Below are 21816 nucleotides of genomic sequence, written 5' to 3' on the forward strand. Positions count from 1 at the left end.
CTGCTGACGTGACAAACTGGTTAGACGTTTTTCGGAAAATTTTTGGTTTTTATTTTTTCTCTGGTGTAAATAAAAGAATATTAATTATAAAATAAACAAAAACTAATAATTTTGTTCACGAACTCAATACAAGTTCAAGTGAACCCGAACATAATGATTAGAAGGTAACAAATTGATGAAATTAAAAAATAAACAAAACCAATCAATTGAAAAAATACACCCCCCACAAATCATTACAACAACAATAACTATTGTTTAGCAACAAAAACTGGAAAAAAAACAACAACAAAACAATAATATAGGAGGTGGTAAGAAGATATTTGCAAAAAAAAAAATTCAAGTGCAGAACAGTCATTTTGACGCCAATTTTATTGTCGCTGAGCTTTGTGCCATTGATTATGACGACAAAGGCATCCAATGCAAATATAGAAATCAATAAAAGAATCGATTTACAGGAAAAAGAAAAAATTGATTTAATTGAGCCCACAACGGGTAAATTATATTTTGAACACAAAACAGAGCTGATCTTCTGTAAACCACACTTGATGCCCTTGAAATCTCAAGCGCTGGAGCGTTTGGAAGAAATGCAACGTGATACAGCAAAACAATTGCAAGAAAAACGTTTAAGGGGCACAATTAAAAAGAACTAAAATTAATTGTCGTTAGCAGCAACAACAAAAACAACTCAATTCACCTTGCACCCTTTGCACTTATTTGTTCGTTGTTTGTACATTTACACAACTTAGGAAATAACAATATAAATATACTAAAATAATTTTTAAGAATGGCCTATTTGTTGCCTATCGCCATATGTTTGGCCTTATGCTTAGCTGGTTTCTCACTCTACCGTTACGGCAACATACCAAGGCAGCATATTATTGTAACACTATCCGTTCTGACGGCATGGTGTTTTTCATTTTTAATTGTCTTTACCATACCACTGGATGTAACATCGGTAAGTGGTCAATGTGAAAAAACTGATTATTAAAAAAAAAAAAAAAAAAATATCACTTTACGCATTTCCTTTGTTTATTACAGACTCTTTATCGCCAGTGCTTGCAAGAACATAATAAAACTTCTATAACTATATCACCATTGTCGGCGGCATCTTCATTAAACAAATCAAATGAATCTTCAGATGTTGTCAGTTCACTGCACCTACATTCCGAATGTCAACAACCTTGGGGTATGATACCAGAGGCTGTTTTTCCCAATTTATGGCGTATTATTTATTGGACTTCGCAGTTTCTAACATGGTTGATAATGCCTCTAATGCAGTCATATCTCAAAGCTGGCGACTTTACCATCAAGGGCAAATTGAAGTCTGCCTTGATTGAGAACGCTATTTATTATGGATCTTATTTATTTATTTGTGGCATTTTACTAATTTATATAGCGGCTAAAGGTGTTTCTTTGGATTGGCAAAAATTAAAAGCCATTGCATCTTCGGCATCAAATACCTGGGGTCTATTTTTGCTTGTGCTGTTGTTGGGTAATAAATACATTTTCATTTATTAGAATTAGTTACCGAAATTAGCATATTTAAATTAAATTACTCATGAACATAATTTTATATTTTATTTATATATCAGTTATTGTATGAAATACCTATTAAAAATTAGACAGAACCTCATAAAATATCAAACTAATTCGGAAAACAAATTAGTAAGGTACAACTAGAGACCGAAAATAACTCGTCCATATAATCAAAATACCCAAATTTTATTAATTTAATATTCAAGCGTCGCTGATTTATTTGCATCAAATTGCTCCTAATGATTTTCATTGAGTAATTCCTCCAATTTTTGGTCTTCCAACGTTTTTGGCTGGCCTGTGCGATCTTAGTCTTCCGTGTCCGATTGTGATCTCTCGCACTTTGAATCCGCGGAACATATTCACCATAAGCTTCGATGATCAATCGGTGTGCTTCAGCGGCACTTTTTCAAATTAAAGAAGTAAAGCAAAACTTGCCGCATATGACGCATGGTACAAAATTCGACATTTTCGAATACAGAAATGATTTACAACTATACTTGAAATATTGAAATATTTTCACCACTTAGGTTTCCCAGCATAGTTTTATATTGAATCCCTTTCTTTGAATAATCATATTTTTCACATAACACTCTAATCATTTTCCTTATCTTTCAGGATATGCCCTTGTTGAAGTTCCACGATCCTTATGGAATAATGCCAAACCAGGTTTTACCCTACAATATGCCTACTTCAAGGCAGCCAAACTAAGTGCTGATAAAGCAGAGGCTGAAGAAAATGTGGATGATGTTTTAGAGTCTCTGCAAGGCATCAGTCGGTCGGTGCCTAACAATCATGAGTTGCGACCATGTGTGGAAACAATTTTACGTAAAGTACCCATTGAGTTGCAGGAGAGAGCGGCACGTAACTATTCCAGAGGTGGCAATGGCGGTGGTACATCTACAATAGTACCATCAGAAAAGGCATTAGTTCGTATACACAGGCAAGTAATTAAATCACTGCAAACTCTACAGCGTACCGAGGCTCTGTGGAGTGTGCAGGTGGAAACAGTATTCCAATTGGAAGATGTTGCAAAGAACATGCATTCGGTGGAACGAAGATTTAAATCCGAGTTTCCGCAGCCCAAATCTCAAACGGCTAGATTTTTTTATTCACCTACCCTACATTGGTATTGGTCGTGTTTGATAAGAGCTCCGGTTTTAAAGGCTCTATGTGTTGTGACGGCTTTTATGTCCGGCATGGTGGTGTGGAGTGAATTGACATTTTTCCAACGCAGTCCGGTGCTTTCGATATTTGCCAATGTCATTATTGTAGCAAAACATAGTTATGATTTCTTTACCATCGAAGTTTTTTCCATGATAGTCTTGTGCTATCTCTTCTACTGCACCTATTCAACCATATTGCGTATACGATTTTTAAATCTCTACTATCTGGCGCCGCATCATCAAACAAATGAACACAGTTTAATATTTAGCGGTATGTTGTTGTGTCGCCTCACGCCACCCATGTGCCTAAACTTTCTAGGTCTTATACACATGGATTCGCATATTATAAAAGAACGTATAATGGAAACATACTACACCCGTATAATGGGTCATATGGATGTAATTGGCATTATTTCGAATGGGTTTAATATTTATTTTCCGATGTGCATGTTGGCCTTTTGCTTGGCCACATGGTTCAGTTTGGGTTCTCGGGCTTTGAATGCATTGGGATTCCAGCAGTTCTTGCAAAATGAGACAATAGCCACTGAATTGGTACAAGAGGGAAAAGACCTAATCGCTCGTGAGAGAAGGCGGCGGCAGAGAGCCGAAGAAGCCTTGAATCGCAGAAGAGAATTTCCCAGAAGTGATGCCATGTCAACAAATGATTACATAAATAAGTATCGTAATTTAAGTTCACATAATGGACAAAGTACTTCAGCAACAACAGCAACACAACGTCCTGCAACGCATATACCATCAGATGATTTGATACGTCATGGAGACAATTTACACTATGACACTCTGCCACGTTCGCTGTCCGACGAAATTAATGAACGTTTCGGTGTCAGTACACAAGCTCAAGTTGCCTTCAAGGGTTCCTCGACTGCAAACCATTATCGCCTGGAATTTGATGATGAAGAGGAAACTTCAAATCGTATTGAACCACCGCGTGGTTTATTTGATGATGTATAATAAATTTTGGGCGACAATGTCATATTGTGGAAAACCGTATAATTTGGCTCTCTGTATCATCCTAATTAAAGATGTATTTATTGGTCAGTCACAAATTTACGTAAACTAGTTTATAATAGTTATAAAAATCGATTTAATATAAACTAATATCTAAACTCACGCTAATTACACTCTACAATACACTACTGCACTGTTGTAATCGGCCTTACATACAATTTGGGAGTTTTTGTGATTGCTGCTGTGGCTTACTACATATTATTGTTTTCTCATTACTTAAGATGTTTTTTATTATAATTTGCTTAAAAATGTAAGTATTGTTTTAATTTTTATTTTGTTATTATTTCTTATTTTATTTTGTGTTTTTTATTTTGCCATAATTTGCACATTTTAAACGTAATTTATATATAGAGAATAGTTTATTTATAAAATGAAAATATATTTTTTTCTGTATATTAAATGTATGTGCAAAAATTTTTAAATAAAAAAACATCTAAAACACAGACTATTTTTAGTACAATACTATGAAAAAACTTAAAATAAGGAAAGTGAGAAATTTCAAAAGAAACAGTTTTTAATTATCAGTTACATATGTGATGGAAAATGTTTATTAGCTAAAAAATTATTCTTAGTAGGGTATCTAAATTATTTGATTTTTTTTTCAAATAATTCGAATAAGAGATTTTAACTTGTTCGAACCTGGAGAATAATAAAAGAAAAACTGTGCTCCAAAAATTCTAACATGATTATCTACCATAGAGCCCCAACAATACCTTAATGATTTTATTTATTTATTGGTTATACACGATCAATTTGACAAAATGGTCAGATGTTTGAAATATCGGGTCGGATTATATGTATGTGTGTGCAGAAGGTGTGTCCAAGTCTTGTTTGGTTAGGTTGAAGTTTAGGTATTTTTTAAGATTTGTCCTTTCTTGGTTAATGGATTTGTACCAGTTGGAGGTTTTAGACCATGAATTTCCTTCACTGATCAATAAATCTCGAATGTGAATTAATATATCATGGGTATTAAGGTTTGGTGTTAGATGAAGAGGGGAATTATGGGATAGTTTAGCCACTGAATCAGCAAATTCGTTTCCTTGAATTTGGTAGTGTCCAGGAATCCATATTAATTTTCATTGGGGTTTTTAGTCAGGAAGTATCTGAAATATTTGCAGTAGTAGTTTGTGTTGTGTAAATTACTAATAGATCGTATTGCAGATAATGAGTCTGAGCAAATCATTATTTTTGTTGTTGTATCTCCAATGAGTTTGATTGCCTCAAATATTGCTATTATTTCAACAGAGAATATTGTTGAATTTGAAGACTTCATTAGTTCCAGACTAATGATTTTGTCTTACAGGATTAAGAAGTATAACAGTCCTCCCTATCATGCTAATAAATTTGAGTTCGGTACTTTAAATAGGACTCAGTAATATATCCAACATTTTCGACATTAGATATGATCATTACTAATGAAAGTAGCTAGGCTTTCGAATTCAGTAATTCCATATTCAGAAAGGAAATTTACGCATAAGGTGGCAGATTTTGCTAATGTCCGTAGATTTCCTCTGGTTTAAAGTCCCCGACATTTCTAGACAGATAATAAGCTCCTCAGTCTCCAGCATCTCCTCATCTCCATATTTACATAAGTCCGGATTACCGTTGTACTAGCTTACTGGGCAGTGAACGGCGATCATAACCACAATCACTTTAACGCTACGCTTATTCAGATCCAGTTGTATTCTGGTAGCTGAGATATTGGCTGACTTCATAAACGCATTTTGCAAAGCAACACTGCCATGCATAGTTTTCATAAACTCAATAGATTTTGTTTTGGCAATGTCGCAAGTTCATTATTGTATGGCAATGCTTGTCCATGCGCAGCATCTGTCAAATTTGGGAACTGTTTTATTTATGATTCAAAACACATATGCAAAACATTTATGCGTTCATTGCTTTGCCTTGTAATTGCTTTGCATTACTGCGTTTATGAAGTCGGCCATTCAGTCTTTAGCTCTCTCTATGTATAAAGTCGTCTATTCTAAAAGCGAACATAAGTAACTCGTTCGTTTTTAAAACATATGTTGGTGTCTTCCAAATCAACCTAGTACAATCTTCTAAGTTCCAAGAAAATCTGATTATCATTTATTCGTTTTTGGAAATTATTCAATTTGCGTAACTTTTCCGAATTCATTTACGGATAGAAAATAAATTCCTTTAATTCAGTAACAATTAATTTTTTAAAAAGACCTTTATTTTCGTAAGCAAAAACGTAAGATAATTTTCACAAAAAAATGGAAGCAGACAGCCACAAGTAAAACAAAATTGGATTATGGAAAATTTAAACTGCAATATATAGAAATTGTGATAAACGAAGAAACCAATAGCTGGACCGGCAATACGAGAATATCATTAATAAAATATATGTACTAAACTTTTATTTATTCATCACCACCACCCTCCTCATCTTCATCAAATTCACCCTCTTCATCAGCAGTAGCCTCTTGATACTGTTGATATTCCGATACTAAATCATTCATATTACTTTCGGCCTCAGTAAATTCCATTTCGTCCATGCCCTCTCCGGTATACCAATGTAAGAACGCTTTACGCCGAAACATGGCTGTGAATTGTTCGGACACTCGCTTAAAGAGCTCTTGAATGGCCGTTGAGTTGCCAATAAATGTTGCCGACATTTTAAGACCTCGAGGTGGTATATCGCAAACTGCAGTTTTGCAATTGTTCGGGATCCATTCGACAAAGAAACTGCTATTCTTATTTTGTATATTCAGCATTTGTTCATCGACTTCTTTCATTGACATACGACCACGGAATATAGCAGCTACAGTTAAATATCGGCCATGTCGCGGATCACATGCGGCCATCATATTTTTGGCATCGAACATTTGCTGCGTTAATTCGGGTACCGTTAGGGCACGATATTGCTGAGAACCACGAGACGTTAAGGGAGCAAAGCCGGGCATAAAGAAATGTAGACGAGGAAAAGGCACCATATTTACGGCTAATTTTCTTAAATCTGCATTAAGTTGGCCGGGAAAACGCAAACATGTTGTAACGCCTGACATTGTGGCCGAAACCAAATGGTTAAGATCACCGTAGGTGGGTGTGGTAAGTTTTAATGTCCTGAAGCATATGTCGTAAAGGGCTTCATTGTCTATGCAATAGGTCTCATCGGTATTTTCCACAAGTTGGTGCACACTTAGGGTAGCATTATAGGGCTCTACCACAGTATCGGACACTTTAGGTGAGGGCACCACCGAAAATGTATTCATAATACGATCGGGATACTCTTCACGAATTTTCGAAATCAATAAAGTTCCCATGCCCGAGCCTGTACCGCCCCCCAAAGAGTGAGTTAATTGAAAACCCTAAAATACGGCAATGGTAGAAAATTATTTAATTATTTTCACATTTGTATACTAACCTGCAAACAATCACATCCTTCTGATTCTTTGCGCACCACATCTAAAACAGAGTCCACCAATTCGGCTCCCTCTGTGTAGTGGCCTTTTGCCCAATTATTTCCAGCACCCGACTGACCGAAAACAAAATTGTCAGGTCTAAATATTTGGCCAAATGCGCCAGATCTCACCGAATCCATTGTACCAGGTTCAAGATCAACTAAAATTGCTCGCGGTACATATTTCGCCCCTGTGGCCTCATTATAATACACATTTATACGTTCCAATTGCAAATCGCTATCACCGTAATAAGTGCCCGTAGCATCAATACAATGTTCATCGGATATTACTTCCCAGAATTTACCACCAATTTGGTTACCACATTGACCGGCTTGTATATGAACAATTTCACGCATTTTAGTAAATTTTATTCGATTTGATTATTTCCTTTTAAGAAATACAACTAGGTTACTTTTGCTATGTGTGAAAATTTGTTTGCTTTTTGGTCTTTAAAAATTCTCACTAAATATATTGAAGTTAATTTTTTTTCCAAAAAAGTCAAAATTTTTGATTTTTCTGAAAAAGGATACTTCGATTTTCGGAATACAATAAAATTCAAGTGCTTTTACGACAAAGTATTTTGAAAATCTAAAAATAATACTTATAAAAAATAATAATAGTTTGTTGAAGTAATTTAAAAATGTTTAGGTTTTATTTTGCTGCTTTTCTGAACAATTTCATGACAAATAGTTGTTAATTGTTTCTTATTTTTATATAAGATTCTTATTAGGCTGCGGATATTGTATTCCTCGTCCATCTTCCACCAAATTTTGTTACTAAAACCTATTAAAAATAATTCGAAAAATATTTCAGAATACATTTTAATTGAAATACAGGACTGTCAAAGCTCTAAATCATATCAGAAACATAACCATGCCACAACATTTTACCACAAGGGTTTTTTGTTTTCACATAGTTTTTTTTTACTATTACCTTATCACTGTTTAGGTCTTTGACACAGAATTTATACATATTTAAGTTAATCGAAACTCTCTTTTATTTAACGAATAATTATAATAATGTTCTTTGTTTTATTAATTTCAATTTTAAATACATTACATATTTTGTATATGGAAGAATACAATAAATATCTGAAAGTGGGTTTTAATTTATTATAGTTTTTGTTTCGTAATTCCTTTTTTTTTACTTATGGTGTACTACAGCAGGGACTATCGGAAGAATATTTCAAAATCCTATAACCAATACATTCAGATGATTTGGAAGTTTCATTTTTGGCACAACAATTCAAATAACAATGGGATGACGTACGATAACATTCACATTCAGCCAAGTCAGGCAAAGATTGATATCAAACTGAAGCTCGCTTTAGACTAATGGTGCTGGCAATAATGTCGGTGGGTCGAAAATCGGGATCAGCAAATGTTTCATGATTCATACAGCGAGTACCACCCAAGCAAGTACATGAGCAAATCGAAGCGGTTTCCTCAAATTCGGTCATATAATTGGAACTATTTAAAAGTTTGCCATGCATATTATAGCTGTGCTCAGTGTCGAAAGTAACCGGTTGATTGGCAGCAATTTGATTCTGGGCATCCTGTTCATCTCTTTTGGCATCTTCCGCTTGCCTATAAAAATCATACTTATTTATTTTCTACTAATTTCTAGTATTAATCAATTAAAAATTAACTTACATTGTCATAAAACGTAAGACCAATAAATTGATGCTAGCAGCTACAACCGCCAAACCAAATAATATGAACACCAAACTCAAAGCCACATAGCCGGGTTTATTCATTAAGGCCTGATCGTTTTGTAGTGCCACATAATCGCCAAAACCTATTGTTGTCAGAGTGACAAAGCAATAGTAGAAGCTATCGAAATAACTCCAGCCTTCATATCGTGAAAATACAGCTGCGCCTGTTGTAATTATTATCGAAGACAACATGCCTGTAGCCAACATCAGATTCATTTCCGTAGCTTCGGTATGTGAACATTGCATATAACGCTTTGCTTTTCTAATAATAACTGATGCAAATTTATTTAAACGTTCACCAATCGATTGGAACATAACTAAACCCAGAGGAATGCCAACCTAGAATATACAAATTTGAATTTTGTTTTAAAAAATTTGTGTTTTTTTTTTAGAAATTTAAGAGTATATAAACTTAGAGCATAGAGCGGAAACTCTGCTTTCAAATACCTAACTCAGTTGTCAAAAACCTAAGTGGTGAGAATGTATTTGTTCTCACCGCAAAGTCTGTTAATAGACCTTAAAAAAATCCATAGAAAAAAACTATGTGAACTATGCGTAGAGCGGAAACTAGAAAAAAAGTGATACGAAAAATTGCACGAAAATTAGGTCGTTCGTTTTGTGTAAGCTGTATTTCGGTTTGAATGTGGCAAAATTACTCACTACATAAACAAAATTAATTGCACTTAATCAATTAAAATGCGAATCATTGGATGAAACGCTTGGAATTTCATTTTTTTTTAAATAAAATTTTCTGTTCTGAAGTACCAACATAAATATATGCTTTCCCATATGTTGTGCGGCAAGTTTATTCAACCATCAGCTGAAAATTACAATTTTGAATGATTGGCGGAATATAAGGAAAATTTCATAAATTCTATGACGAATTTCATTTATAAAACCATCAATAAAAATAATTGGGGGATTCAAATGGTCTGCTATTAGGTCATATTGTCATAAGATCCTAATATATTAAATAGTTTAAACAAATTGTTGTTGTGCTTCCTAGCCTATTTTAAAATTAACGTATTTATTGTGAAATTACTATAGTCCAACCGGTTTCTTTTTTAGCTCGAAGCAGCAAAATTTCAATATTCGTTATCCGTATCTTTTGGCCAAATTTTGTCCGAAATCAAATTTTATTCCTCATCTGAAACCTAATATTTAAGCCTTATTATAAAAAAACATTATTTATTGTAACATTTTTGACGTCATTTTTACAACGATTTAGATGAAAATGGTGTCAATAATTTTTACTTTATAGAATTTAAGTACAAGTAAACAGTAGTATTTATGTATAATATAAATTCTTACCATTGCATATGCCATACAAAATGCTTTCCCACCCATTGTCACCGGAGTCGAATGACCATAACCAATCATTGCCAATACGACAGTAGCAAAATAGAATGCTCCGGCAAATTTCCATTGTGGTCCAGCCTTGTGTGGTTTATTTTCAATTATGACAAATTCCATCATACGAAAATCCTCATTGGATACATTGTATTTCTTTACAAAGTTATTTTTGACGGCTTGCAGAAAATCCCAACGTTTCGATTCAAAATCTGATTCCAAACTATCAAATACGGCAGCACCAATTAGTAAATAGGTAAATGTGCAAACCACCAATGAAAGCGTCCTAACATTTTGACGCTTCATGCTGCACTGTGTCACTAAGTCAACAATGTAATCACGATAGGATTCAATAAGCATTCAATAGCTTTGTAATAAAATCTTTAAAACAGTATGATGTAGTTTATGTACATGGAATAGAAAACCGAACGATCTTAAATGCATTAATTTAATATTTATTTTTTGTTTGTGGATTTATTCAATTTAATATGTATAATTTTGGCGATTTGTTGTTATTGCAAAAATAATCAATATGTCCTGGATGGTATGGAAATATTTGGGTAAATGACAAGCAGTTTACAAATGTCAAATCACATCCTTTGTATAATGCGCAGAATCTGAGAAATTGCAGCAATTTTACTGTCTTTAATACTCATTTATGTAAGTATATCAACAATTTGTTTTCCATATATATTGTGGTTGTTAATTTTGAACGCAAATATTAAAACTAAACACAGTTGTGATTTGTTGGTTCCATATAAAATATTCATTTTTATTTTAAGGACATGTTTTACATAAGTTGATTACATTAAGACTTTTGCTAAGAAAACAAATTACTGTTATTGTTATTAAACTTTTTCAGCAGTTCTGCTCATTTACTCAGAGTTGTCTTGTTTAACAAAAATTTCCTTTGGGATTTTAAAAAGGACCAAAAAATGTCCTTACCACACCGTTATTTACATATTTCTACTACATAATAACGAGTAATAGTTCGTAAACGTCAAACATCGAAAAAGGTCAGCAAACTCCTCGAAAAATCTATAAGTTGAAAAAAAAATTTGCAAAAAATATTAAAATTATATTTTAGCAGCTGAAATAAAAATAAAACTGAAGAAAAATGTCACCAAATCCTCACTCACCTTTGCCACCAGCTACTATGTCATCTGGCGATTTTGGCAATCCTTTGCGTAAATTTAAACTAGTATTTCTGGGCGAACAGAGTGTTGGAAAAACTTCACTAATTACACGCTTCATGTACGACAGCTTTGATAATACTTATCAGGCCACCATTGGTATAGATTTCCTATCAAAGACCATGTATTTGGAAGATCGTACTGTACGCTTGCAGCTGTGGGATACGGCTGGCCAAGAACGTTTTCGTTCTTTAATCCCCTCCTACATACGGGACTCGACGGTGGCTGTCGTTGTCTATGATATCACTAATACAAATTCATTTTATCAGACTTCTAAGTGGATTGATGATGTGCGCACAGAAAGGGGTAGTGATGTCATAATAATGTTGGTTGGAAATAAAACTGATTTGGCCGATAAACGTTTGGTATCTACCGAGGAAGGGGAACGCAAAGCCAAAGAACTTAATGTTATGTTTATAGAGACTAGTGCCAAATCTGGCTACAATGTCAAGTTGTTGTTTAGGCGTGTAGCAGCTGCTCTGCCTGGTATGGACTCTTCAGCTGATAGCAAACCATCTGAAACCATGCAAGATATACAATTGGGCCAACAGAATGAACAAAAAGACCCCGAAGGAGGTTGTGCCTGTTAAATTTTAAACATTTCAAAGTTACATAAACAACAAAAAAAAAAAACTAAATGGAATTATATTATTTTCTTTTCTATATTTGCTGTGATGAAGAAATATTTATAAAAATTGGATATTAAGCTTATGCAAAATTATACTTGGGATTATAGTGATTGATAATGATTCGGAAATATTTCTTGGGAATAAATAGATTTTTTATTGCATCACCATGCTTACTTAACAAAAATTATTAACAATTTGTGAAAATTTTGAAAATAATTATTAATAATACACACATATAAATTCCTGTAGATGTTAAAACAGTTAAAAACAAACCAACAAATAAAAATAGATTTTAAGTTGTTTTTAAAAAGCTTACAATGCATTAATGGAGCACGAACCAAAGCATGCATTACTTTTCAAATTTAAATTTAATTTAATAAACTGAAGTAAAATAAATAGCAAATTTAAAAAATAATAAATATCATTGCGTATTGTTTAGCTAGGGCGGCTAACAGGCAAGTAATTACATAGTATTTATTTAAACTTTCAGGATTTTCTACGATCTTATGCTCCATAGTGGGAAGAGTATTTATTTGTTTAAACAGCAACACAATTGTAACGCCCAAACATAATATATCCAGATTCAAGGATGAACATAGCAGCAATTTATACATATGTATATTTGACTGATGGAAAAGATAAGGTAGACATATTATATACCAAAGTATAGGAAATGATCAAGTATGTAATGAAATAGCAACCCAGCAAAAAAAGTGAGGAAGAAGATGCAGAATTTTCACAACAAATAGCATGCTTGATGTACTTCCAATTTTGGTGAAAAAGCTATGAATTTTACATTAGCTTGTCATTGGAGGGATGTTGTTCATTTTTGACAACTTTTTACTTAATAAATTCGATGCTTTCGATGCGATTAAATTTCGATTTTAAGGTGTTATTTTAATGTAGGTAGTGGATACCTATATTTTTTGGCATCTTGGATGGAAATATAAATAATAGAAAAAAAGTGATGTAATTGAGCATTTATGAATTGATTTTAATGTAGTTATAAAATTTATGAAACAATGGTTGATTAATTTTAATGATTAAAAAATGTAAAAATTGTTTGTATACCAATTTTTACTGGTTTTAATAAATTTTATAAAATTCAAAAAATGTAGGAAACAATTACATCAACGAAATATTTATAATTCAGTGTCAAATACCCATATTTAAAATCACATCTTCAGAGGTAGAAAAGATTCATTTGCAACTTTAGATGTGATTAAAATGTCATATGTAAAGATGCACTTCCATTATTTTTTGCTGGGAAATAATTAAACCGAATTTATTCAGGAAATGTGATACAAATTGAATCAAAAGTATACAAATTAAAGTTTGAAACATAGGGTAGAACTAAAGGGGCATCGGAAGAGGAAATACTCCTCTCAGGTTATTTTTTTTTATCGTGACGACATACTGACAGTTCTCTTACAAAAAATATATTAATTGGAAGTACACACAGTTACTAAAGTATACGTACGACCGACCGACTTATTGGCTTTTTTGTAAAAATCTATATACATATATATATAAATACAAGGCCTGACTCATTCATTCACTCACTGATGAGTCAGTGATATTGGATTTTTGAAAAACAACTTAAGTGCAATTTTAATATTTTTTAGGAGAGCGTAAAAACTTTTGAATTGATCGATAATTATTTCATTATTTGTCCTTGAAGAACTTTATTATTTGTCTCAAAGATTTATACAAAGCTTTCAAAGTGTTCTCAATAAAATAAATTGTTTATAATTAAATGTTCAACTACAGTTACCAGCAAACCATATGGAGTGTAAAATGGAAAGTGAAAACTACTACAAACGCTGTAACTTTCCCCACTGCATCGGTGCAATCGACGGAAAGCATATTTGTAAACCTGGTGACACTGGGGATTATTACTTGAATTATACATAATCGTCATAATCGGCAATACTTGGAGATGTTGCAACTAGCAGGATACGTACTATTATTTTCTCTGACAATGCCTTGCAAATACGTAAACTAACAAAGCAATATGAAATTAAGGGAAATTAGGAAACAGTACAATAACGGCTTAGGATTCGAAAGTGGAATACTTGTAGAACCTGGTGCAGTCTATGGATGAAGAATTAGCACTACAATGGAGGCTAACTGCGCTGGACTAACCTAATTCTACCTTGTATAATCATATTAAATAACATTTTAAAATGTTCACTAATTTTAAAAAATAAAAATCTATTTTAAAAAAACAATTTATTTTTCTTTATTTTTGTTTTTATTATTTTTTTAATCTTATATTTTATAATGTTATCTACATATTTAATAATGTTATTTTTCGATCTGTATTTCTCTTCTCCGAAACTCTCAACACTTCTCATTTGTTTTTTGTTCATCGAATTATTATTAAATCGTATTATTTTTCATGTATAAACAAGTATTTTTTATTAAAACTAGTAGGTACAAAAGGTAAAAAAAATAAAAAATTAAATACATATCGTTGCAACAACGTCATAATTCAAATAAAGTCGTTTCGAGAAAAACGACTTTGAATGTTTTATGACATTTTACTATTTCTTAAATAAATTTTCAACAAATCATGCGATTTCTGAAATAATACCTGATTTAAATAGTGGATACGAATATATTTCTAATCTGTATTTAACACACTTTTTCGGTTAAATCGTAAACCGGTTTTTAAAATTTGCCGGTTTTTTGGACACTCTAGATGATAGGCTAGTGAAATATTTAAAAAATAATAATTTACACATCATTTTTTAAAAATATTAATTTAATTTTTTAAAAATATTAATTTATTATATATTTTTTATGTTAAACATTTACACTTTTTTCTAATTTTTTCACACAAGTAACTCTATTATTGGAACTTTTTTTATTCATTTTATTTTATTATTATGTAGACTTGCCAACCGTCCAGTTTTCGCCGGGACAGACCAGTTTTAGAGTCGAATGCCCCTTGTACCGGCGATACTCTGAACGGGACTCCATTTGTCCCGTTTTGGAAAAAAAAACATAACTTTTTCATTAATTACCACAAAAAATATTAAAAAAATCAAAAATTAGAAATACCGATATACAGGATGCTTAATTTTCTGAAATATTGTATTTTCTAAAAACTGAATATCACTATTTAACAATATATTTAGTGCAATAACTTCTATGAGTTCCGAAAAAACTCATTCAATAAACACATCAGTAAACATTTTTTAACATTCATGAAAAATAAATGGCAAGATACTCGCTCTAGGATGCTTGTACCTTAAGTTAAAGCTGAGTTGTTGGTCCATTGAAATGGACTGAGTTTGTTGTTGTATTTATAACTTCCCATAATATAAAAAGCTGATAAAATCGATTAAAAATGTAAATTTTAAATTAAGGACTGAAATAATTAAACTTTATTAAATACTAGCATAGGGTAACATAGAGACGAGACGTAATTGTCAAAAACCTAACTTTCGCGACAACAAAATACATTGACTAGCATGTATTTTGTAGTATCAGAATATGATTTGATATGAGACAAAGTTTGAAGAATCTCACAATTTTAGTTATGCAGATATTCAAAATTGACTATGTACTTTGTGTGGAAGGTTCCACACCAACTGTTCTGATCCAGACAATTTGATTCATACAAAGTTTAAATACATTACAATTATAGTACTCCAGATATTCGAAATGAACAATTTACTTTGTATAGAGGTGCACCGCCCACTTATCCAATCCCAACCATTTTCACCCAAACTATGTAAAATGATAAGAGAGCTATTCGAACAATGTTTAAGGAATCTCGCAAGTCTAACCATTTTTGGTTAGACTTCATACACAGGTAATAAATTGGATCTTATAAAGTTCGAAGACTTTCACAGTGATAGTTCTCCAGATTTTTCACAATTAAAAATAATGTGTTATTGTTGATTTTACTAAATAAAATAGGATAATAATTATAAACTAATTTGTTTGAATTTGTCTCTGATCATTCAGTGGTGTCCCGTTTTGGAAATTTCAAAAGGTGGTAAGTCTATGTAGACGACACACAAACTTCTTTCCTTTTCTTATTTTTTTCCATGATAATAATTAACACACATTTAATTGATTTCATTTGCATTTTGAAAATCGGTATTTAATTTATTATTAATTTAATTGGTATGTTTAATATTTTTAAACACAATTAACACACAACTTATAAAAAATAATAAATTTTTCTATATTATCAGCAAGTTTCGTTTTAAATCAAGGCGAATTTATATATAGATTCGCCTTGTTTTAAATATTTCAAAAAAATCGTTATTTTTACTGTCCGACGAGTAAAAAATCCCTGCTTAATAGTGTTTGTCAAACACGCATGTAAATTAGATAGGCGTGTTTGAGGAGTCTGTTTGACGAACATGAATCATGTTCGCTGCCGTTCCAATCGTTTCCAGTCGTGGAAATTTTGAAAAACAAATACAAAATACAACTCTGTACAGACAGGAGATAATGTAGCGACATCTGTTATTGAGTAGTTTTGCTAATAATACATCAAATGTCAACAACAGCTGTCATCGGTTATATTGACAGTTGGGTTTTCTTCTTCTTCTTTTAATCTGTTTCTGTTTTTTCGTGAGTATTTGTATACATATTTGTACGTAGCTAAAGAAAACAAAAAAGCGAGTGGGGATGTTGTGATGCCTTGATGTACATACTAGAAAAGAAATAAGAAAAAAGTTTAAACAAGTAGCAATTAAAATATGGCCATGGAGTGGACACGTGAAAAGACATTAGCTTTGATACAGGAGTATCGTAAAAGACGCGGTCTATGGGATATGACACATGAGGATTATCGCAAGAAAGATGTAAAACAGAAACTGCTAGTTGAGGTTTCCGAAACACTGGGCGGTAATATACCCATAATGGAAATTGAAAAGAAATTCCATACATTGCGCACCCAATATCATCGTGAAATAAATCGCATGAAAAGAAAGGAACCGTACAACTCGAAATGGTTTGGTTTTAAATATTTACAATTTTTAAGTTCACCGAAAGCATGTCGCTCCAATAAAGGGCGCATTAAGGCCGAGATTACCGAAGAGGGAACAGTGACGACAAAGTTCATTATACGGGAAGCCATACAGCCTGTCAATGACACAAGCATGGGCTCTGGCAACGAAAATGAAGAATTTCTCACGTTACCTCGGAGATCAACGGCAATTTCCTATGAGGCGGTTCCGGCAAGTGCGGCAACATCAACAGCTTCCAGTCGTTCACATGAATTGGAAAAGTTAATAGAGGAGACAACAAAAGATGTAGAGGAAATAGAGGATGCTAAACCAAAAATGAATATAAAAGAAATCAGTTTACCGATGGAACATCATCATCAGCAACATCATGCCGACACTTATACAGGTGGCGGGGAACTTCAAATAAGTAACGTCGAAAGCGAACATCAAGAGCTACATCATATTGAAGATGTAGAGGGGAATATGGACGCAATGGGCATGCAACATCATATGGCATCAGATGAGGAACTTAATTATCAAACAACATCATCAAATCATGGGGTTTCCTCTGCTGTCTCCAGCATAAATGCTGGTCACACACAATCCTCCACCACAACGGTACATACCATACCGGCACGTATAATAAAGATCCAAAGAAGAGATACACATCACGACAACAATGACTACTATGAACACCAACATCATGCTCAGCAACAGCATCATCACCATCAACATTTGCAGCAGCAACACCAACATCAGCAACAACATCATATACAAACAGTATCGCCATCAGGTGGCGCAACAACAACCAAACGTATTTATTACGATCCATCAACGCATCATACAACCACAATATTGACAGCTACTCCCTCGCAGCAACAATCAGGAGTTAGTTTACTAAGTGCTTCCTCACCATCCATAAACACATCGCCAACTAATTCCAAACTTCATTTACGTAATAGCTTAGCTGTTGCAGCTGCCTCATCTGGTGTCAACTCCTCCAACAGCCCATTAAACAATTCCGCCCTAAACTCATCATCTGCAGTCACGTCTGCTTTGCGTGATGAATTTACAACTTACGGAGAATATGTTGCCAATGAAATGCGTGAAATTAAAAGTCGAGAAATATTGCTCACATTGAAGCATAAAATTAATACCGCTCTCTTTGAGGCAAATATGCAAGAATTACAAAAATAAATATTTATATATAAATAGTGTTAATGATCGATGCAATTAGATGTTTAAGATAGAAAAATTTAAGATTTTTCTTTTTAACATTCGTTTTTAAGTTTTACTCCTTATACTACTTCCTTAAAAGGCGGTTCTTTTATGTAATACATAATAAAAGATTTTTCTCTATAAAATAGAATGAAGACTATAATTTGTAATGCTGACATTTATGATTGCGTTTTGTCCGAGCTCTTTGGAAATCTAGAAAGAAATTAGGCATACCTACTTAAAATACAAACGGAGCCATGTTTATTAGCTTAGATATGCTTATAAACATATATGCTTATATAGATAAATTGTATTGTATTTATTTATGGGAATTATAGTAATCATAACTGTAAATTTACATGTCAGTATTTTACTTTTGATTAATTTTCATTGTCCTAGGATCACTTAACTGTGGAATTGGGGCAAGTTTATTATTAACACCATAAAAATTTCCATTCAATAATTTGCGTCGAACTTCACGAGTTCTATAAAGTAAAAGTGCAATCAAATATTTAACATGAAAAGTACACTTAACTTACTCCAATGTTTGTTTGTAATCCATGTATAAACGTATTCGTATGTATTTCTCAGGCAAATTATCCAAAAATTTATTCCAACGGCAAGCCAAATAATCATTGGAGAGCAACGAAAGAACATCATTTAAGTGATTAAATTGATCTTTAAATAATGGAAGCATATTGTAATCTTTTTGTTCATATGACACTTTATGTTCAACAGTTGCATGATCTTGAGCTTTCTCCTCAACAATTTTAGTGGTTTCAAGTGACTTCTTTATATACTCTAAATCAATTAGTTGAGGCAAGATTGGTTCACAAATCATTTTAAAAAAAATGTATGTCTAAATTTTTCTGAAAGTGAAATTAGTTTTTAAATATGTATGTATATCGATTATAATCAAGGTTGGCGCCGATTCGAAACGGTTAAAAGATAATTTGGACTATTTCGATAATGGTAATTGCAGTTATTTCGGTAACGGATGGATGTGTCCAAAAAACAGCTATTAAGACACAAAATGTTATGTGAAATAGCTTTTCGATATACCCCGGAGCTGCGTAAAATATGACCCTATGTTTCTGAATATATATATTTTATATCACTTTTTGGCTGAGGTCCACAATTTTTACTTTAAGTATGTTTTGTAATCATACATAATTTGTTAAATTCTGCAATATTTACTGTTAGTGTTGATATGGATGTATTAATATTATTGACCAAATGTGACTTTCAAATATTGCAATAAATGAAATAAAATGATAAAAAAATCCTTCGGTACGGCCATAAGCCGGCTACTTCAAAGTGATTTTTGATAATATTATAAAATTTAAAAAAAAAAATTAAATTTTCACAAAATGATGTCTTTTTTAATTGGCATCTCAAGCCCTTTTAAAGGTATTTATAGACGACAATACTGAGTATTAATATTTGTCAAAAACTCAAGTATCATAATACAATTTCATCGTCTAAACAAAATTTTTATTAGATTTTCAAAAATACGAATGATTTTTTTGTTTAAAACAATTCAAAATCTTTTTATTTTCATATGTATCGGATATGTATTTTTAAATATGTATAATGTATATATGTATTTTAAAAAATATCAATCAACAAAGAAATAAACAATTTGTAATACTATCGTGTAAACAATAAATGTTTTTTCGAAACGATTTTTTTGAAATACCGAATGATTTCAATAATATTTTAAATTTGAAAAGTGTTAATACTCAGTATTGCCGTCTATAAATACCTTAAGTGTTGTCAAAACATTTGAAATCGAATAATTATTTTAAGAGATATTTAAGATTTTAGTGATTTAGGGTTGTTAATGAGTTCCAAATTTACTAAAAGTTGACTAAGGTGCTATTTTATCATATTTAAAATTCTTCAGATTTCCATTAACTTAATTATTGAAACCAACATTTTTTATTAAATTGTCAATAAAATATCGGTATTTAGAGGTAAATGGATTTTCGATTATATTTAGTAACGGTATTTTATCGGTAACGGTAATTGCAGTTATTTCGGTAACGTTAACCAAACTTGATTATAATAATCATCACTATTATCAATGCGAACAATTTTATTACTGGTAACAAAATTTAAAAAACCATGGTGATTCATTTATTTATGTTATTACATTTTTTCGTATTCAAATTAATAATTTTTATCAAAAATTTATATTTCATGTGAGAGTTAGGTTTCCCTTTCAATGACATATACTTTGCCTATATTAAATGAGCCAAGATATAGAATATCAGAAATTATAGGATCTAAAACTATTATTTTAAGCAAAGTCACGAACAAGATATAGGTATAATTTATATTTAAAAGTAATCTATATTATTTTATGAAAGTTTAATATTCTTTTTTTAATTAAAAATATTTAAGAAAAAAAATATATTATTAAAATACAACTCTGTATTTTTTTCAATTCGCCTTCAAGTATTACCATACGAAAACAAATATATGTAGTGGCAAAACAACCGTGCAAGTTATGTGAATGTGGTGTAAAATATAGATCTGATAATTACTTAAATTCGCATAGAAATATTGCTAGAAAATATTTAAATTTTGCATAAAACTATTATTTAAAGTCCATTATCCAAAGAACATGTGGAGTTTAAACGTTAAAAAGTGATTAAGTGTGCATAAATTGCAAATGAAAAATTTTTTCATGAAGTATTCGCATATGCATAATTAAGAAGAAAAAAAACGTATACCCAATAAAGCAACTGTGTGAATTTGTGCGATACTAGCGAAAAAATTTAGTCACTTTTTATTCATACGGCAGTAAACACAAACAAAAAGTACACGCGTTTTCGCATATTAAATTGAGGTTAAGTTAGTGAGAGATAATATAAGTTCTTATAAATTAATAAAATTACAAATAATGAGTTAATTAAACTCGAAAAAGTGTACATATATTGGATAGGTGTTGTTAAAACATTCTAAGTCAAACATGTTAAAATATGAATAAAAAAGTGAAGCTTTGAAAATAAAGCAAAGAATTTATAAAAGCCGAAACCCGTGTTACAAAAAGTTTTTTTCAAGTGCTCCTATTGTTCTTAAAACATACGGTTGCACGGAAAGTTATTAAAATTCATACTACATATTGCAACAACTCTGCTTCTGACCATTTCTCTGTGTTTCTTTTTTCTTAAATGTCGCTCGTCTTTTTTTGTAGTGAATTCGCCGTACAAAAATTTGGTCTTCGTTCAAGTCGGTGTAAAAATGTGTGTAAATGAATTTCGTTGAAGTTTCGTTAGCACATCGTGAAAATTCTTGAAAAAATTTTTGGTGAATAATTAAAATTTTCATTGTCTAAACTCATTAAAATTCAATAAATTTTAATAAAAAAAGTGCTGGGTCATTGTAGTGCTACAAATTTTCTACAAAATTATGTAAAAAACATACAAAAAAATAACTTAAAAATGTGAAAAATGAAAGGCTCTGAAACCTGATTTTTTTTGTGTGATGTGAAGAAAAATTTTTTTGACGTCGCCAATCTAACCATTATGATGAAATAAATTGTGGTTTATATCAATAATTAAATGTTCAAGTGGTATTT

General features: G+C 31.8%; 8 protein-coding genes across 14 annotated transcripts in view; 5 read left to right on the forward strand and 3 right to left on the reverse strand.

Annotated features, from left to right (window-relative positions):
* Window positions 1–8: 8 nt before the first annotated feature.
* BBIP1 (BBSome interacting protein 1) lies at window positions 9–665 on the forward strand. Its single transcript, XM_065515411.1, has one exon. It carries the CDS (start codon window positions 399–401, stop codon window positions 648–650), a length of 252 nt encoding a protein of 83 aa, XP_065371483.1. The 5' UTR covers window positions 9–398; the 3' UTR covers window positions 651–665.
* A 113-nt stretch (window positions 666–778) lies between these two features.
* On the forward strand, window positions 779–4173 carry LOC135963512 (LMBR1 domain-containing protein 2 homolog). Its single transcript, XM_065515409.1, has 3 exons — window positions 779–955; window positions 1039–1492; window positions 2152–4173. Exons 1-3 carry the CDS (start codon window positions 785–787, stop codon window positions 3669–3671), a joined length of 2145 nt encoding a protein of 714 aa, XP_065371481.1. The 5' UTR covers window positions 779–784; the 3' UTR covers window positions 3672–4173.
* A 1736-nt stretch (window positions 4174–5909) lies between these two features.
* On the reverse strand, window positions 5910–7650 carry betaTub85D (beta-Tubulin at 85D). Its single transcript, XM_065515412.1, has 2 exons — window positions 7117–7650; window positions 5910–7060 (listed from the first exon to the last, which is right to left on the reverse strand). The coding sequence occupies exons 1-2, from the start codon at window positions 7507–7509 to the stop codon at window positions 6113–6115; spliced, it is 1341 nt and encodes a 446-aa protein (XP_065371484.1). The 5' UTR covers window positions 7510–7650; the 3' UTR covers window positions 5910–6112.
* A 482-nt stretch (window positions 7651–8132) lies between these two features.
* Window positions 8133–10837, reverse strand: Task7 (TWIK-related acid-sensitive K[+] channel 7). The gene is made up of 3 exons (XM_065515413.1): window positions 10179–10837; window positions 8806–9206; window positions 8133–8739 (listed from the first exon to the last, which is right to left on the reverse strand). Exons 1-3 carry the CDS (start codon window positions 10575–10577, stop codon window positions 8463–8465), a joined length of 1077 nt encoding a protein of 358 aa, XP_065371485.1. The 5' UTR covers window positions 10578–10837; the 3' UTR covers window positions 8133–8462.
* Window positions 10838–11108: 271 nt separating this feature from the next.
* On the forward strand, window positions 11109–12000 carry LOC135963516 (ras-related protein Rab6-like). Of its 2 annotated transcripts, none has more exons than XM_065515414.1 (2): window positions 11109–11233; window positions 11305–12000. In XM_065515414.1, the coding sequence occupies exon 2, from the start codon at window positions 11335–11337 to the stop codon at window positions 11998–12000; it is 666 nt and encodes a 221-aa protein (XP_065371486.1). In that variant the 5' UTR covers window positions 11109–11233; window positions 11305–11334. The 2 variants fall into 2 exon arrangements, with proteins under 2 accessions (XP_065371486.1, XP_065371487.1); XM_065515415.1 differs by having other exon boundaries at window positions 11152–11233; window positions 11308–12000.
* Window positions 12001–16634: 4634 nt separating this feature from the next.
* On the forward strand, window positions 16635–18381 carry LOC135963517 (homeobox protein cut). Its single transcript, XM_065515416.1, has one exon. The coding sequence runs from the start codon at window positions 16764–16766 to the stop codon at window positions 18207–18209; it is 1446 nt and encodes a 481-aa protein (XP_065371488.1). The 5' UTR covers window positions 16635–16763; the 3' UTR covers window positions 18210–18381.
* A 206-nt stretch (window positions 18382–18587) lies between these two features.
* On the reverse strand, window positions 18588–19605 carry LOC135963518 (uncharacterized). The gene is made up of 2 exons (XM_065515417.1): window positions 18770–19605; window positions 18588–18715 (listed from the first exon to the last, which is right to left on the reverse strand). Exons 1-2 carry the CDS (start codon window positions 19069–19071, stop codon window positions 18601–18603), a joined length of 417 nt encoding a protein of 138 aa, XP_065371489.1. The 5' UTR covers window positions 19072–19605; the 3' UTR covers window positions 18588–18600.
* A 1116-nt stretch (window positions 19606–20721) lies between these two features.
* mask (multiple ankyrin repeats single KH domain) overlaps window positions 20722–21816 on the forward strand; it is a 39733-nt gene continuing 38638 nt past the window's right edge. For 2 of the 6 annotated variants that reach the window (XM_065515418.1, XM_065515425.1), the window contains exon 1: window positions 20722–21084. The gene's annotated coding sequence lies outside the window, so the exon portion shown is untranslated. Of the gene's footprint in view, window positions 21085–21298; window positions 21782–21816 lie in introns of those variants that run through there. The other 4 variants (XM_065515420.1, XM_065515419.1, XM_065515422.1 and 1 more) reach the window with 4 other exon arrangements.

This window comes from Calliphora vicina, chromosome 1 (assembly GCF_958450345.1).
Source record: "Calliphora vicina chromosome 1, idCalVici1.1, whole genome shotgun sequence".
NCBI classification, from domain to species: Eukaryota; Metazoa; Arthropoda; class Insecta; order Diptera; family Calliphoridae; genus Calliphora; species Calliphora vicina.